At 43.1% G+C, this 17,156-nt stretch overlaps 1 protein-coding gene and 1 long non-coding RNA gene across 5 annotated transcripts in view; one reads left to right on the top strand and one right to left on the bottom strand.

Moving 5' to 3' along the window:
* uvssa (UV-stimulated scaffold protein A) overlaps positions 1-17,156 on the top strand; it is a 483,727-nt gene that overhangs the window by 102,657 nt on the left and 363,914 nt on the right. For 3 of the 4 annotated variants that reach the window (XM_060062337.1, XM_060062340.1, XM_060062338.1), the window contains 2 exons: positions 4,491-4,668; positions 4,824-5,690. The exons of the other annotated variant lie outside the window; for it this stretch is intronic. In XM_060062337.1, coding sequence (XP_059918320.1) covers positions 4,491-4,668; positions 4,824-4,917 — 272 coding nt within the window. In that variant the 3' untranslated portion in view covers positions 4,918-5,690. Of the gene's footprint in view, positions 1-4,490; positions 4,669-4,823; positions 5,691-17,156 lie in introns of those variants that run through there. 4 annotated transcript variants of the gene reach the window in all.
* Positions 7,775-9,141, bottom strand: LOC132465654 (uncharacterized). Its single transcript, XR_009527661.1, has 2 exons — positions 8,464-9,141; positions 7,775-8,378 (listed from the first exon to the last, which is right to left on the bottom strand). It is a non-coding gene; the product is annotated as an uncharacterized LOC132465654 (long non-coding RNA).

Genomic DNA, 17,156 nt, shown 5'->3' with positions numbered 1-17,156 from the left:
CAGTGATAGGTTATACAATTAAGAACAAATAATGGTGGGCCTCTTCATAACTAATTTACACATTATTTGAATTCAATAATGTTTTTTTTTTTTTTTTTTGCAAACCTTAATTTTTGGTGACCCCTCAGGTACTTGGTGCCCTACGCACTCTGCGTACTCTGCGTATAGGGAGCGGCGGGCCTGCCTGTACCTGCGACGCCGCCAGATGTTTCTTCAGACATCCAGTGTGTGCGTGTGTGCGTTTGTGGCTGCCGAGTGATGGGATGGAAAGCGGTCCAGAATTTAATGATTGTTATTGTGTGTGTGTGTGTGTGTGTGTGTGTGTGTGTGTGTGTGTGGCACGCTTTGCAGTGCTTGTTGTAATTGAAGGCACACTGTCCAGTGAGTTGTGAAATGGCATCCTTTGTTACTAATTAACTAACTAACTAACTATTGCATTATTGATTAATCAGTCAGCAAGTCACCAGTACAGTGAATTACACAATTAAACTCTCAAATATTGATGCCATATATTCTAGAAAATATTCAACATTTCGAGGAAGTGTGTACAAGCTTACTTTAGCATTAAGCTAAAATACTCTCAAATTATTTAGTAATTAAAAGATCCATGGAATTAACTGGCAAAAAGTGTAGTTGAATACACGTTCAACGACATTGTTGTAAGACTAGATCTGAGCACACAAACACGCACGCACGCACACACAAATAACCATGTACATATTTTCAAAAGCCCCAGGGATTGATGAGATCCGGCCAGAAAGGCTAAAGGCTCTGGGTGTTGAGGGGCTGTCATGGTTGACATGCCTATTCAACATTGCGTGGGAGTCGGGTACAGTGCCAAAGGAGTGGCAAACCGGGGTGGTGGTTCCCCTGTTCAAAAAGGGGGACCAGAGAGTGTGTGCCAATTACCGGGGTAGCACACTTCTCAGCCTCCCTGGTAAAGTCGACTCCAAGGTGCTGGAAAGGAGGGTTTGGCCGATCGTCGAACCTCAGATTGAAGAGGAACAATGCGGTTTTCGCCCCAGACGTGGAACTACGGACCAGCTCTTCACTCTCGCAAGGATCCTGGAGGGGACCTGGGAGTATGCCCATCCGGTCTACATGTGTTTTGTGGATCTGGAGAAGGCGTATGACCGGAAATGAGTCCTTAGCCCAAGTGAAGGAGTTCAAGTACCTCGGGGTCTTGTTCGCGAGTGAGGGTACGATGGAGCGTGAGATTGGCCGGAGAATCGAAGCAGCGGCGGCGGTATTGCGTTCGCTTTACCGCACCGTTGTTACGAAAAGAGAGCTGAGCCGCAAGGCAAAGCTCTCGATCTACCGGTCGATCTTCGTTCATATCCTCACCACGGTCATGAGGGTTGGTTGATGACCGAAAGGACGAGATCGCGGGTACAAGCGGCCGAGATGAGTTTCCTCAGAAGGGTGGCTGGCGTCTCCCTTAGGGATAGGGTGAGAAGCTCAGCCATCCGTGAGGAACTCGGATTAGAGCCGCTGCTCCTTTATGCCCCGTTTACACCATCCCGCTAATGGCCGCTAATGGCCGATGGACCACCGTTGTGGAAGTCGGGGTGATTCGGGTGACATCGGGCTAAAAATGTATGATCGGGTCAATTTATCGGGGTAGCATTTACACATACCCGATGTTAGAACGGTAACATAACGATTGATGCCAGGGAAGACACCCGAAGTGCGTTTGGCGTAATTTGACGTCATTTCGAATGACGCCAAACACGTCAAATGACGCGTTTGGCGTCATTTGGCGTCATTTCGATAGAAGGCAAAGGGGAGACTGGTTTAGACTGATATTTATTTATATATTCATTTATATTACAATAGCGATTTTATAATAATAGAACGCCGGTTCTAAATGGGCGAAGTACCATTTACTTTTTTTATTTATAAAAGTAGGACATCCATCCATCACCCCCTATTTATACCCAAGTGGCAGATTGAGGGTCTTCCTTAACACAATCTGGTCACTCACAATCGTTATTTGTCGAGGGTTCTCGAGGGTCTTGAGGTTGTGTTGAGGTTGCCGATATAAAGACGATAAAACACGATAAAGCGTGGAAGATTAACGAATATAGCCGATGTGCCCAGGAAAATTCCCGAACGACTTGCGATGTCTTACGTTATACTCCCGTTCTATTCCCGATTATAGCCGATTAGCCCATAGCAACACCTGGTAACCGATTCTACCCCGATAGACCCAAAATTAACAAACATGTTCGTTCTTTGCCAATGTTGCCCGATGTTGCCCGATCATTGAGCATTTCTTCCAGTTTCTTCCCGTTGTCTAACGATGTTCCCGGGAAGAGTAACGGTGTTTCCCGATGCAACCACGCTATTTGCCGATGTTATAACGATAGCTGCTGATTAAGCCATCGGGCACCATCGGGGCCCACTATCGGGTAGGTGTAAACCCCCCATTACTTAGAAAGGAGTCAGCTGAGGTGGTTTGGGCATCTGGTAAGGATGCCCACTGGGCGCCTCCCTTGGGAGGTGTTTCAGGCATGTCCAGTGGGGAGGAGACCTCGGGGAAGACCCAGGACTAGGTGGAGAGATTATATCTCAACACTGGCCTGGGAACGCCTCGGGATCCCCCCCGTCAGAGCTGGTCAATGTGGCCCGGGAAACGGAAGTCTTGGGCCCCCTGCTTGAGCTGCTCCCCCCGCGACCCGACCCCGGATAAGCGGATGACGATGAGAGAGAGATATTTTCAAAAGCCATATATCAAACGGTGTGTGAGCCGTAAGAGGCTTGAATAGACCCAAGACCGCACACGTACACACACACACACACACACACACATTCAGACACACACATTCACACACACATGAACCTCAGCTTGAGTGTTGACAGAGCATGGCATCCTGCTGCACCGCTTATTGACCAGAAGACTCACTGTGGTTGTCTGTCTGTCTGTCTGCTCTCTGGCTCTGTTTTTAATGTCTTATTTTCTCTGTTTATTACACTCTATGTTTTGTGTTGTACGTCTTACTCTCACTAGGCAGTGACATTCTTTGACCATATGATTGTCTCAAATCTCAAGCTTTCGAAATGAGAAATCCCAAGAAATGTGTTGAAAACCACATTCTGATTACATTGGCTATGCGATGGAGGACACATTGAAACTCATACTAATACAAAGACAACACACACACACACACACACAAAACACAATGGCTAAGAGTGTAAGTTGAACCATAGCTCTTTAAGCAGTAATGAATCTCTTAAACACACCAGTTGCTTTTCGTTAACACTATAATTCTTTGTCTGCGTTTGTGTGTAATATAGGGTTGGCCTACTTGAAAGGGCCATTCCAGGGTCAAGCTCAAATGACACACACACATTCACTCACTCACTCGTACTCAAAACTCAAAGACACAAAAGCAGTGTTTTGACAATCGAGGTAATGTTAGCACAGCCTCACAAAGACCGCAAGGTTTGTGTTTAAAGGAGTCCTATTCTACCCTTTCTGAAGTTAGTTATTTCATTTGGGGGGTTTATTTGAATATGTGTCATGCTTTAATGTTAAAAATACACTTTATTATTATTATTATACAACTGTTCATTTCTTCAGAACCACTTTGAACCCAAGGTAGAACGTGGTCCTGTCTCTCGCTGGCCCACGCTGTTGTGATTGGTTAAACGCTTAGCGCGAGTGTCGGCAAACACGCAAGCAGTCCTCAGCAGCTGTAATTTCAGCGGGATAAACGATTAGCTCAAATTGCCTTTTGATTTAGACTATAATTATTCGGCATTTAAAAACTGCTTTACTTGATTAATTACCTGGAAAACATTTAACAAAATGTGGACGGAATCACATCTGCCAACTTATGTCAATGAAAACTGCGTAAGGTTCAATAATTGCAGGAATGAGCAGATGGCAGTGAAAGATATGAACGGTCAGATGAGGTGGGGACAACTGACCTTTTTTCATACACCACACAATATGGACACACAGACACACTTTGCCTGTTTATCTAATTGAGGTTCTATAGAATTACCAACTTCTGGTCTCATTCTAGCCGTAACAAACTATGAGGTGTTTAATTTTGTATTAATTCAACAACATGATAAAAGATGAAATTGCTTAAGTACATAGACTCCACAATCATAGGAGGGATTTATGTATAATACCATGTTTTTTTTCTTCATAAAATCCAACATTGTTTTTTCTTGTATCAAATGAAGTCAACACCAAAATAACAATGAGCATCCTTAATGAGCCTCTTTAAATGATCCTGATGGCTTCACACTCACCAAGAGCGACATGACCTATTGGTACCTATCATCTATCTGATCACTAGAACCAAGACAATTAAGGGATTACAACGTCTGTAATATCACAAGAACCATTTCGCCCACTGGGTTTGGATCATTGACAAAGTTGAATCAAAGTTATGTGTCTTATCGTTTGGCTGATGGGTAATTTAACCAAAAATGCCCTCCTTGGATTAAAGCTTTTTTGTGGATGTTTGTTTCAGACTGGCAGGATGTGGAGCTGATGCAGGACATTGAGGCGGCGACGGGAGAAGACCTGGGCTCCAAGAGGCTGCTGGGGAAAGGAAAAGGGAAGGGGAAGGGGAAGTACCCCAACCTCAGCAATCTGAAGAAGAGTGCCAACACCTCCCGGTCCAGGCTGGAAAATAAAGTTTTCAACAAGTATGTTATTGTAATGAATAATTAGTAATAATTAATTTTGATTTATAAGTAGTGTTGATTTATTTCATTGTTTAGACTGTAATAACTGCTATGATATCAACAGAGTAGTTGTAATGTTTTTTGTTTTTCCTCCAACCTCCTTGTCGTGTCCCCAGGAAATCGGTGCGGCGAGTGTCTGAGGTGATGACCAAGATCGACAGTAGGAAACATGAGAAGTTCTCTAATCAGTTTAACTATGCGCTGAACTGATTGGCTCATGACCATATGCTACATTTGGGCCTGGTTGTACTGGGGCTGGTCATGTATAACAACGTAGACCTACCACGAGAATGAAGCCGAGCCGAGATCCAGCGTAAAGAAGGTAAGCATCAGGATAATACGACGAAGATTAAAAGACCTATGCATCAGGATCAGACGTCTGAAAACGTCTAACCTTAACCCTAACGTCAAGCTAAATTGTCCCACGAAGCACATCCTCAAGTTGACCATTTAAATATTACAACGTTTTATATGTAATGTAAATATTCTTGTTAAGTTAATGGATTTGTGTATTAATGTTTATTATGAGTTGGCTCATTCAACCACATACTATTAAGCATTTGAAGTAATACACTGCACTGTATAATGTGTGTTGGTCTTAGATAAGCAGCGTATCTAAAAAATACATTTCTTTGTTTGCTATAATTTTATTTATTTTTTGCACTTAACAACAATGCAGGTTGCAATACAATAATGTATTATATATATGGGTATTATGCATCATACAAGCAAAACATGTTAGCTGGCAGTGAATATTGTTTGTTTGATGCTCCATGTTTGATAAATAGGCGTTTCTTTTTTTTTCAAAAGTTTCTATTGTTCAATTTGGAAATTATGTGTTTTCTCCATTCAGGACCTTGTGGCTTATCTTTCTCCTCTTTTAGATAGTAGTTAACTAATAGTTGACTGATTAGTTAAAAATATCATTATTGTTCTATCAACATTTTTAAGTATGTATTCCATTATTAAATTCTAGAATATCAGCAATTGTTTAGTTGTTTATATTTCGGCTATCTTTTTTTGTCAAAGGCTATCAAGCTGAAATTGGAGTTGTTTAAAACGTTTGAGTTAATTTAAATGAAACATGTTTATATTGGCGATTGGTATAATAAGTCTACCTCGTTGTATTTATCAATGACCTCTCCCTATTCAGTGTTCCATAGTATATTTATATCCTCCACCAATGAGGATAGGCCATGGGAGCGGAGCGGACCTGGCGCTGTGTTCAAACCAACTCGGAAGATAAAAATACGGTGCCCCTCTGGTGACACGGGTGAATATTGACTAATTCGTGGCCACAGAATTTGCCACACATTAATAATTCGTGCCCACGCATTAATAATTCGTGCTGCCCACGCAATAATAATTTGTGGCCACAAAATAATAGTTTGTGGGCACAAGATGAATAATGCGTGGCCACAACATAATAATTCTTGACCACATAATAATAATTTGTGGTAATGAATTAGTATGTTCTGGCCACGATCAAACTAGGAGCTTGCCGGCTGTAGGCCTATACGTTGGAGAAATTGGAGAACTTGAAGAACATGGAAAACTTTGAATTAATTAGGTTTTATTTTCATTTAGGGATGGATAATAATCAAATACTTATATCCCTTGCGGTTAGGCCTGGAGTCATTAATTAGCATAAAGAGTCACCTAATGCGGCTGCTTAAAATGCTTGGGTTGACGCGCAAAATATATGCTGATCTCGGGGAAGTAATATATTTCATTATTCACCAGCTGAAAGGACCTGGGAGACTTCACAGATACAGATGGATGCACAAAAAGTGCTTGTCAAATGGCATTCGTGGAAAAAGGAAGAAAGGAAAAGAGTTAAGTTCAATGCAAAACTATCTTATTTTACGCAATTTAAAATTACAAGTCTTAACTGCGGGAAATGGAAAGATATCCAAAGATTTCCTTCTATTTCCTAGCCAGCGGACCGTAGTTTATGACAAAAACAACACAATTGACGGCAACCCAGTTGCCGCCATTAACGTTGTTAACGTGGTTTGGAGCAGAGATGCTTGAACTCATGAAGTCGTTTGGTAAGTGAACGGTGCATACATTGTGTACATTAATGTTCCTCATCAAAGCATCCCGCTCCTATCACAGGAACAACCTGGTCTCACAGGAATCTGTGAAATGACCACGGACGCCTAACTCAAAATCCGTGGAATCCTCACAGAAACACGCCATGAACGAGTCGACCACGGGCGCTTAACTCAAAATCCGTGGTGGTGTCTATGGAGGTAGATTTGTGTCTTTATTATGCAATCAGAAATAAAAGGTTTGAGAGCAAAACTTTCCACACTGCAATCAAAAAATAGATTTGAGAGCAAAACTATCGACACTGCAATAAAAAAAAAATTTATTGCAAGATAAATAAATGTGATAAAAAAATTATTAATGGGAATCCAAAAGTTTTGTTTGCGAATCCAAAAGTTTTGCATGCGATTTGCGAATCCAAAAGCTTTGCTTGCTGTTGAGCTGAATCTCGTGGGTGGGACCTACGCCGAAAGATGTAAGACGTCTTTATTGGCCAGTCTGAAGTCCATGATGAGACAGAGCGGGAGTCGGGAGCTGGAGTCGGGAGCTGAGAGGAAAGAAAATCAATGCGCAGGTATGTCTTCCGTCATAGTAATAGCAAGAATGTTATGTTTGAACTGGTGCATGTAGATTGCTTTTGTTTAACGATCTGTGGATGTTGTATTGGGTTAAAAAAAATACACATTATTTTGTCAGCCTGTTGCTGCTAGCTTAGCCCAATTACCTAGTTATAGGTACGTTACGTGCCCAGGCTGCCTATTAGCCTGCATGACGTTGTGCATGTAGCTACTAGCAGAGAATGTCTAATATGAGGAGAATGGGCACAAACATCTCTCCATAGGCGTTCCACTCTAACCGTGTAAGGCTTTCACTACACTGAATTTAAACCTGAAAATGTCCACTATTAAAAAGCAGCAACACCCGAAAACAATTATTACAATCAACTTAGAAGCATTTCCGATCTCTTATTTTTAGATCAATTTAGAACTGCAAAATGACTTCATGGCATAGAAGATTTTGAAACTGATGGGATTTAATATTAACATGCATACTTTTTACCCGAGGGGTTGGGTTATTTGTACTGGTATTCAATTAACTCTGGTTATGGACGCTTTTTCCAGCAATAAAGCTGCCATGGGCTGTTCCTCGCACAGTAAACATGCATCTAGCGATGTCTACATTTTCAACCCCTTGATCGGTTCGTACTCTGAAAGAGAAAGACAAGGTACAAAATAATATATTTTACTGTGTTAGAAACAAGCATAATTTCCCCTTATTTCTTTAATATTACAACAGGTCTCTTCTATGCCACTGAATTAACTGTAAATGAGTGCAGGTAAGCCCCAAAATGTCATTGAATTGAAGCAGAGAAGTGATCAAACATTCACTACCAGTGACCCCAGCTGTTGGGAACATGGATTGGTATTTTGTTTGTTTTTAAATAACTCATTGCATATTATTTCTAAAATTCTGTGTGTGGACATTTTATCGTCATCTTTCTTCTGAACACTAATTTAATGCGCTTGCCTTGATGGCCATCCATTTTTCCGAACTCCTTCCATGAAGAATCCAAAAGCCGTCTCTGCTTTGTTATTCCCAGCTGTGTCCAGGTAAAAGATCTGTAACGAAGTGGGACACTTGTGTAGTAGTTCTCAAGATAAATAGTGAATGAGGGATTGAAAAAAGAAAGAAAAAAAACATTACCTTCCTTGAAAAGCCATCAATTGCTCCAAAAATCACAAAGTTGTACCTAACAAAAAGGTAATTGTTATGCAGCACTGATATTACGATTGGGTGACATAAAATCACCAATGATTAGAAATAGTTCACTAGGAGAAATAACACCTTATCAACTTGTGGTTTGTGTCGATGTGGACAAGAGACAAGGGAGCGGGAACAGAGTACGTCCGTCTTGCAATGCAAGACAGCTGGACCATCCTGGCAATTATTCCTGCACCATCCACACGCTGCAATGACATCTTTACTCTTCTCCACGAAATCCGATGCCCCATTGCTTGTAGCTATCCTTTCACTAGCCTGTAGCCAGCATGGGGCATTCTTGCCTTTATAGACCTAACTTTCTGATCTAGCACATCATCTGATATGTCAGAATAGCATTTTCTGACGGAGAGGTTATGCTCTTGCATCGGTCTATACAGAGTTGACCTTGAAATCCCATGGAGGTCACTCAAAGAAGTCAGTGGTAACCCAGTGCTGAGTAGATTCAGGAGGGTTTGACTTTCTATGTTTAGCCGGGGTCGCCCCACACTCCCACTTCATTCAACCACAGCTACATCATCCAATAGTGGAGGGACAATACTCTATGAGAGATAAGTGCTGATAACTTCAGACAGCTGTTGTAGACTGTCTACCACACACTCAGGAACGTGAATATAGGCTGCCCCAGCTCGAACAAAACGAAAGCAGCGGGTAAAATACGGTAAACATGCCCCAGCTCGAAAACATGTAATATTTGATTAGTGGTGGGCATAGATTATTTTTTTTAATCTAGATTAATTTTGGAATTAATCTAGATTAAAATGGCAAACGGCAAAAAATCTGTTTGTTTACCTTGACAGCGGTCAATTATACTGGGCAATGGTGATTTATCAAATATAATTCACTGCCGGAAGTTGTGAAGTGCCCATGCAAGTCAACGGAGCATAAACAAAAATAATTGACAGCTGAACGTTGGGAAGGCCCATGTAAGTGAATGGAGCAGTCTACAGCATTGAGAAGAGCCGTGTAATAATCCATAATAATGTAAGGTTTAGAAGTTAAATATTTGAAAGTTGTAGAATAAATTAATATAATTTATATTGGAGTTAATTTGCTAGAAATGTACTTACAATTTTTAGTCAGTTAATCATTTATATATTTAGGTTACACAATTATTGCATATTTACATGTTAAGTTAAGTTAAGTCCTTTATTCATCCCTTTTTAGGGGGAAATTCTTTGTCTGCTTTTGACCCATTCGGGTAGCCGGTGAACACATACACACACAGAGGTCCACACACATGGGGGCACACACATGGGGGCACACACATGGGGGCACACACATGGGGGCACACACATGGGGGCACACACATGGGGGCACACCGGCACTACCGGAGCAGTGGGCTGCCGCGGTGCAGCGCCCGGGGAGCAGGTGGGGGTTTCAGATGCCTTGCTCAATATTTAACACAGTCAGGATATTCTGTTGAATCTGCCTCTCTGATTCCCTCACGTTTACCTCAGTCTAAATTCTAGCTTCTGATTGTCAGAAGTGTGATGGGTCCGAACAAGGAAGTGTTTAAAAATAGATTAACTGCGATATTTTTTTTATCGCGCGATAAAAGTTTTGCGTTAACGCAGCCGTTAACGCCGATAACGGCCCACCACTATATTTGATCTATTTCCCACAATGACAACACCATGAACAAATATAAATTTGAAGAAATTAGCCAATATCCTACCTGGGCCTGTGATCTGCCAGGTTGGTTTTCCATTCTGGGAAACAGGGAAAGTATTATTAGCTAGGTGTTTAAGCCATTTTCACCACCAGGCAGTAACACAGATAATACCATGTCACTACACATTCCCATACTTATGCTAAGTAACCATAAAGCCATATTCCCAAAGGTTAATTTCGATTGGTGGCGCAAAAGTTGGTTCATCGAGATAAGCAGTAGGTGGCGCAGCGCCAATCAAACCTCAAAACGTTGAAAAACAATGTAGAAAACACGATGAAAATATGACATTGATGTTTGTTTCATGTATTAATTTGAGGAAGGTTAGGGTCTCCTCGTCGATCCAGATCTGATGTTTTCGTCTTTATTAACATTGAAAATCCACGTAAAAACATGTGGATGGAAACCCAAACAGCTCAGCTAGCGCGACACCTAAGACGAGAAAGTGACTAAAGCTAACTAAGCTGGCTACAGGCTGATAAAATAATACAGCACATCACAAATATAACATAAACTAACGTTAGATCGTTGAACACAAATAGTCCTGTTAACTAGTAGCTACATGCACAACGTCATGCAGGCTAATAGGCAGCCTGGGCACGTAACTTACCTATAGCTAGGTAACGTACCTATAACTAGGACAGACAGCTCCCAACTCCCGCTCTGTCTCATCATGGACTTCAAAACTCCCTCTCTCGTTACTAACTGTGGATGTTGCCAAGCTGTCAATCTGATTGAGACTGGCCAATAGAGACGTGTCTTACATCTTTCGGCGTAGGTCCCACCCACGAGATTCAGCTCAACAGCAAGCAAAGCTTTTGGATTCGCAAGCAAAACTTTTGGATTCGCAAACAAAACTTTTTGATTCGCAAACAAAACTTTTAGATTCGCAAACAAAACTTTTGGATTTGCAAACAAAACTTTTGGATTCCCATTAATAATTTTTTTATCACATTTATTTATCTTGCAATAATTTTTTTTTGGATTGCAGTGTCGATAGTTCTGCTCTCAAATCTATTTTTTGATTGCAGTGTGGAAAGTTTAGCTATCAAACCTATTATTTTTGATTGCATAATAAAGACATAAATCTACCTCCATAGGTGTCACACCAAATTTGTACCGGGTGCCAAATTTGTACCCGGTACGTAATCAGTTGTCAACAGACAACAGATTACGTAACGCCTCGTGCCCACTGCCTCCGTCCGTGGACTGATCCCCATTGACTTTGAATGGGGACGGACGCGCAATGCATTGTGGATCCGTGCACTGAAGGCTCTGTCACACCAAATTTGTACCGGGCGCAAAATTTGTACCGCCTACGTAATCTATACGTAATCCATTACAAACCTGCCTGGCAAAAGTCGAATGACTGTGGGAAGGTTCAAGAACGTTCGCGAACTCGTTCATTGAGCGCGACAAGACAGATAACACTTATTTTACAAATTACATTTATTAGCGTTCCTAACTTTATATTTGTATTGTATTGTATTGTATTTATCTATTTCCCTAAAGAGTAATAGCTAAATGTTATGGGGATAACGTGTGAATAATAATAAAAAAAAACATTTACCAGTTAGTAAATGCCTGCTCACCTATCTACCCATCTTTCTATCTATTATCTATCTATCTATTACCTATAATATATTCTCTAAATTAAATTAAGGAAATTAAATTAACACAAGCTAGCTAGACTATGATACACTTTAAACACTCAGTTTACTAGCTAAATTCGATCAAACAATTAAATGCAACACAAATATAGAGTAAAAACAAGTGTTATCTTGCGATCCGTTATCTGTATTATGTTATTTCATCTTTGGCAACATGAGCGCAAATGTTTTTTGAAACCTGCCTGGCAACGGACAACCCCTTACGTAATCTGTTGTCCGTTGCCTGGCAACGGACAACTGATTACGTACCTGGTACAAATTTGGCACCCAGTTCAAATTTGGTGTGACAGCTCCGTCAAAAAGTTGAAAAATGTTCAATTTTTTCAGCAGCGACAGATCCGTCATCCAATCAGATCACATATGCAAATTTAAGCACTGTGACACAGGCTCTGACGACCCTGGAAACCTCCCCCATCCGTCAGCCACGCCTTCTGAGCAGTGGTATAGTCTACGTGATACGCAGGTATACGCCGTATACCCACCAGGAACGCACCAGGATTTGCGTGTACCCACTTAAAAATGTGCATGGATACGTATCTATCGTCTTGTGACAGATCTTTCACTTGTGTTCATTTTTGGCAAATACCGGTTGGGTATACCTGCAATAAAATACTTTTAGCAGGAGAAGTTGTCTCCTACATTCACCATTCATAAAATTCCCCCTGCGCGCTCGGGCTCTGCCCTGTCTCTGTTACGAAGCGCGAAGCTGCCCCTGAATTTCTGCATGTTAGTTGGCGGGCCGAGCCATAGATATATATATTAACTAGATGCCTCGTCCGCGGTGCTGGCCAATGGAGTCGAACGTCACCACTGGCGGCCATCTTACCACAGGAAGCTGCTCACAAATAACATTGTGTTGGTAGTGATTCATGTACTTTTTAAATAACCATAACTTGCTAAATTTTCAACCGATTTGGTTTGTTATAAACGTCAGAGATGTAGGTATGACAGTACATACTTATGAATAATTGTTAGGTTCTAAGAAAAATAGAATAATGTTCTAAAATAGGAACAAGATTTCCCTTTACACATCAAGAAAGGCTGCATGTTGAAATCCCCACCCTGTACAGAGATGTATTTATGTAATTATAACCCTGTTTTTTCATATGAAATGAACATTAAACAGAACAGATAGGTGCGATAAATACACACATGCACAAGGTATTCATGTTATTTATGTTAAATCAATATATGGGCTACTAAAACTCAGCAATCTATTGTGTTGGTAACTTCACTCAAATCTATCTGCAGTCAAGTATGCATTTAGACACATATATAAAAAATGAATATAATATGTGCAATCTTTGTGGCTGTTCAAGACACACTGAAGGCATGATGCCACCATAGGTTTGAAACCTTAAAAAAGTGAGAAATGCACCCAGATATATTAATTATTGTCCACATTTTCAATCAGTATTTAAGATTAACCACACTAAAAACAATAAAAAGGTGTCCAGAATTCCATTCAGTGATTGTGTTAACAAACATATTCTCAAAAGCCTTGTCAACAACAATCTAGCAATACTATTATGTCATACTAGCCCCGCTTTTCCTGTGTAACAGGACCTTGTGGCAACCCGGTACTTGATTGGGCCGGGTTCCACGGATAAACGACACGTTTGTGTGCGGGATAAGCCATTAATTATATACAATCAGCTTAAATACAACGAAGGAGACGCGGTATCTAGGGCCTCCGTGGGCCTCTAGGCTCTCTCGGACCAGAGCGCTACCTCCTTCCTTGCTCTCCCGTGCCGTGCTGTCAGTCCACCTGCTCCTTTTAAAGAGCCTCCCTGGCTTTCGGCCAGGTGTCCCCCAATCACGCTGATTGGGTAGGCGAAAGGGCTGCTCTCGGTCGCCGTCTGGTGGGTGACGGCGGTACACGCCGTCCAGGACCCAGCCTCGGGCTGGTCCGGGCCGAGGCTTACGGGGCGGGATGCCACACTCCTCCAACCTTTGTCCAAGCCCCGGGTAGACAGGGCCCCCTCCCAGGCAGGTATCTCGTTGTGACAGGGCGTCGGCTGCGTCGTCTCCGGCAATGTCGTCTCCGGCAGCGTCGTCTCCGGCAGCGTCGTCTCCGGCAGCCTCGTCTCCGGCAGCCTCGTCTCCGGCAGCCTCGTCTCCCGCCGCTTCGTCTCCCGCCGCTTCGTCTCCCGCCGCTTCGTCTCCCACTGCGCCGGTGGCGGCTGCATCTCCTGCCGCGGCGGCGACCGCATCTCTCCTGTCCCGGGTCTCTAGTGCCAGGTCCCAAAGCCGACGGAAAATCGGGCAGTCCGTCCCGATGAGGAGCGGTACCGGGAGGTGGGGAACAACCCCTACCCGAGCCGTGAACACCCCGCGTGGTGTCCGGATGACCACATGGCGGCTCTCATAGGTCCGTATGTCCCTGTGCACGCAGGCCACCTCCATGGGTTTCCCCTCCCTCCCTCCCGCCAAGTCGGGGCGGAGGAGGGTGACCACGCTGCCGGTGTCCAATATGGCCTGCGTGTCCTGGTTCATAACCCTTGCTGGTATGGTCGGGCTCCGGGACGTCGTCTGTGCCCAGCAGGTCGCCAGCATACAAGGCCGACCCGTCCCACGTCCGCCGGCGGCGCTGTCCCGTCCCGGTCTCGCGCTGCAGCCTTGTCTCCCGCTGCGGCGCCGGCGGCAGCGGCGTTCCTTGCGGCGGCGGCGGCGTCCCTTGCGGCGGCGGTGGCGGCCCTTGCGGCGGCGGCAGCGTCTCTTGCGGCGGCGGCGGCGTCTCTTGCGGTGGCGGCGGCGTCTCTTGCGGCGGCGGCAGCGTCCGTCCCGTCCGGGTTCTGCATTCCGAACGGGTGGGGTATTTTACCGGGGGGGGTCGTAGTGGGATCTTCATGTTGCCTGCATTCTCCACCATATGTGGCAACCCGGTACTCGATTTGGCCGGGTTCCACGGATAAACGACACGTTTGTGTGCGGGATAAGCCATTAAAGGCATTTATTATATACAATCAGCTTAAATACAACGAAGGAGACGCGGCCTCTAGGGCCTCCGTGGGCCTCTAGGCTCTCTCGGAACAGAGTGCTACCTTCCTTGCTCTCCCGTGCCGTGCTGTCAGTCCACCTGCTCCTTTTAAAGAGTCTCCCTGGCTTTCGGCCAGGTGTCCCCCAATCACGCTGATTGGGGAGGTGAAAGGGCTGCTCTCGGTCGCCGTCTGGTGGGTGACGGCGGTACACGCCGTCCAGGACCCAGCCTCGGGCTGGTCCGGGCCGAGGCTTACGGGGCGGGATGCCACAACCTGTATTGTATATACTTCCACTAAGTAACTAACGATTATCCTAAAAATAAAAGTCATAATATTGTTATATCCTACAGGTGAGAGGTGATCGCACGGGTTCTCGTTTTCGAGAGTTCGCAGATTAACGCATCCGTAGGCAGCACAAAAGTCTGCCATCTTTACTTGTCAGCAATTTCCTTTAGAATTCATAATGTAAGACAAACAAACCCGATTGGAAATCATTTGCAACTTCAGTTTGATCATGTTCAACTTAAATTATATTGAAAATAGCAATTCTGCCTCTCCCATCTATGTCAAATTACTGGGTAGCTATAGTAGCCTACCCGTGATACACAACTAAGCTGCACAATTAAGTCATTTTTCGAAGAGAAAAGCTGCAATTTAAACATGTTCAAGCATCCAGAATTATAGCCACATTAATAAAGTTCGTAAAAAACCAAACCGTTTGTAAATCCGTCAAGATTTCAGCGAGATTAGCAGTGACGGCTAGTGGTGCTTTTAGGTTGGTGGGCTAACATTTATCAATGCTTCACAGGGCCAGACGCCATGAGGTCACCTTTATATCTCTGTTGATAACTTTCATATAATGTGAATGATTTTTAAACAAGAATAAGGTGTAGAGAAATGCCTGTCTTTATTTGAAGCACAATTATGAATAAAAAGAAAAATAAGGTCTTTAAAGTGTTTCACTGAGCTGAAATTGAACATTTCGGACTAAACCATTAAGCAAAATAAAACTTTTTTCATGCTTAAAGTATTAAACAATTAAAATGTTGACCGGTCTCCCTTTGGGCAAAAATGCGGCTGTAGACAATCACACACTCTTTGGTCGAGACGTCTGTCTCGCCGTGAATCGTGAAGGACATGTATGTGGCGTTCCGACGTCAGCAGCTGTCTTTTGCTTTAAAGGGGACCTATTATGCTTTTTCGACTTTTATGACCTAATAACGTTGTTATAATGATTGATAGTCATGTTTAACCATACTAAAGTGTCAAATAATGACGTACATGCATTTCGACGTATTCCCTGCTGACAGTCTGGGGTGGCTGTGCAGAGCGCTAAACACTTGGGACAACGTTTGCGATTCACTTGTTCACATTTCCGGGAAATCATCTATGTACATGCACTCCTGCCGCGCCCCCGTATGCCTGGTCAAATCTGCCTGCGTGCGCGCTTCAAGGAAGGTAACCAATCACAACGGAGTTGGGTTGGCAGGAGGGGGGTGTGGCGGCAGAGAAGGACGAAACCGAGCGTTGACAGAGAAGGCTGAAAGCGCCCAGATGAGAGGAAGAGTTTCCCGAAAATCTACATAGTTTTTTGTGCATGGTTAAACATGACTATCAATCATTATAACAACGTTTATAGGTCATAAAAGTCGAAAAGCATAATAGGTCCCCTTTAAGGTGTCGCCTATTACCGCAATGAATTGTGCACACCCCATCTCATTGCTATACGTCGGGTTGACGTTTAATACATTTTTCATGAGAATTATTTCGGATTAAAACTTGGTGAATGGCAACTCCTCTTTGGCAATGTTGTATGCAACATTAAATTTGATCATTTCCGATTCCTTAGAGAACCTTATTGTTACTGCCTATCGCTGAAATGCAGCTGGGAGAGGGGCCACTTTCTCTACACACTTGTCATGTCATGTTGGGTTATTTAGACACATGCTTTTTTAATGTATTATCGATACGAAACGTTGTTGACCCGCTTACAAATGCACTATTACCGGCCATATTCTGACCGCACTCCTGACAGTAAAAGCAGTGCGTTCCGTAATGCACTGCGTAATAATAAAATGTTACATAGATGAGTCAGCATTTAATTAATTTGTGTGACAGAAACAAATATTTCATGGATACATTTAAAGTTTATTCATTTATTTAAATAAATAAAAAATAAAAAATTCAACGCAACTCTGACGTCCCCCAGCTGGTGGAGGGCTAATGCCATCAAGCGTTTCAGACGTTCACACGAATCCTAACACGAAACCGCATAGGTCTGGATAGATTTGAAAC

Source organism: Gadus macrocephalus, chromosome 10 (genome assembly GCF_031168955.1).
Source record: "Gadus macrocephalus chromosome 10, ASM3116895v1".
Lineage (NCBI taxonomy): Eukaryota > Metazoa > Chordata > Actinopteri > Gadiformes > Gadidae > Gadus > Gadus macrocephalus.
Note: the sequence above shows the minus strand (reverse complement) of the source record. Positions and strands in the feature narration are given on the sequence as shown.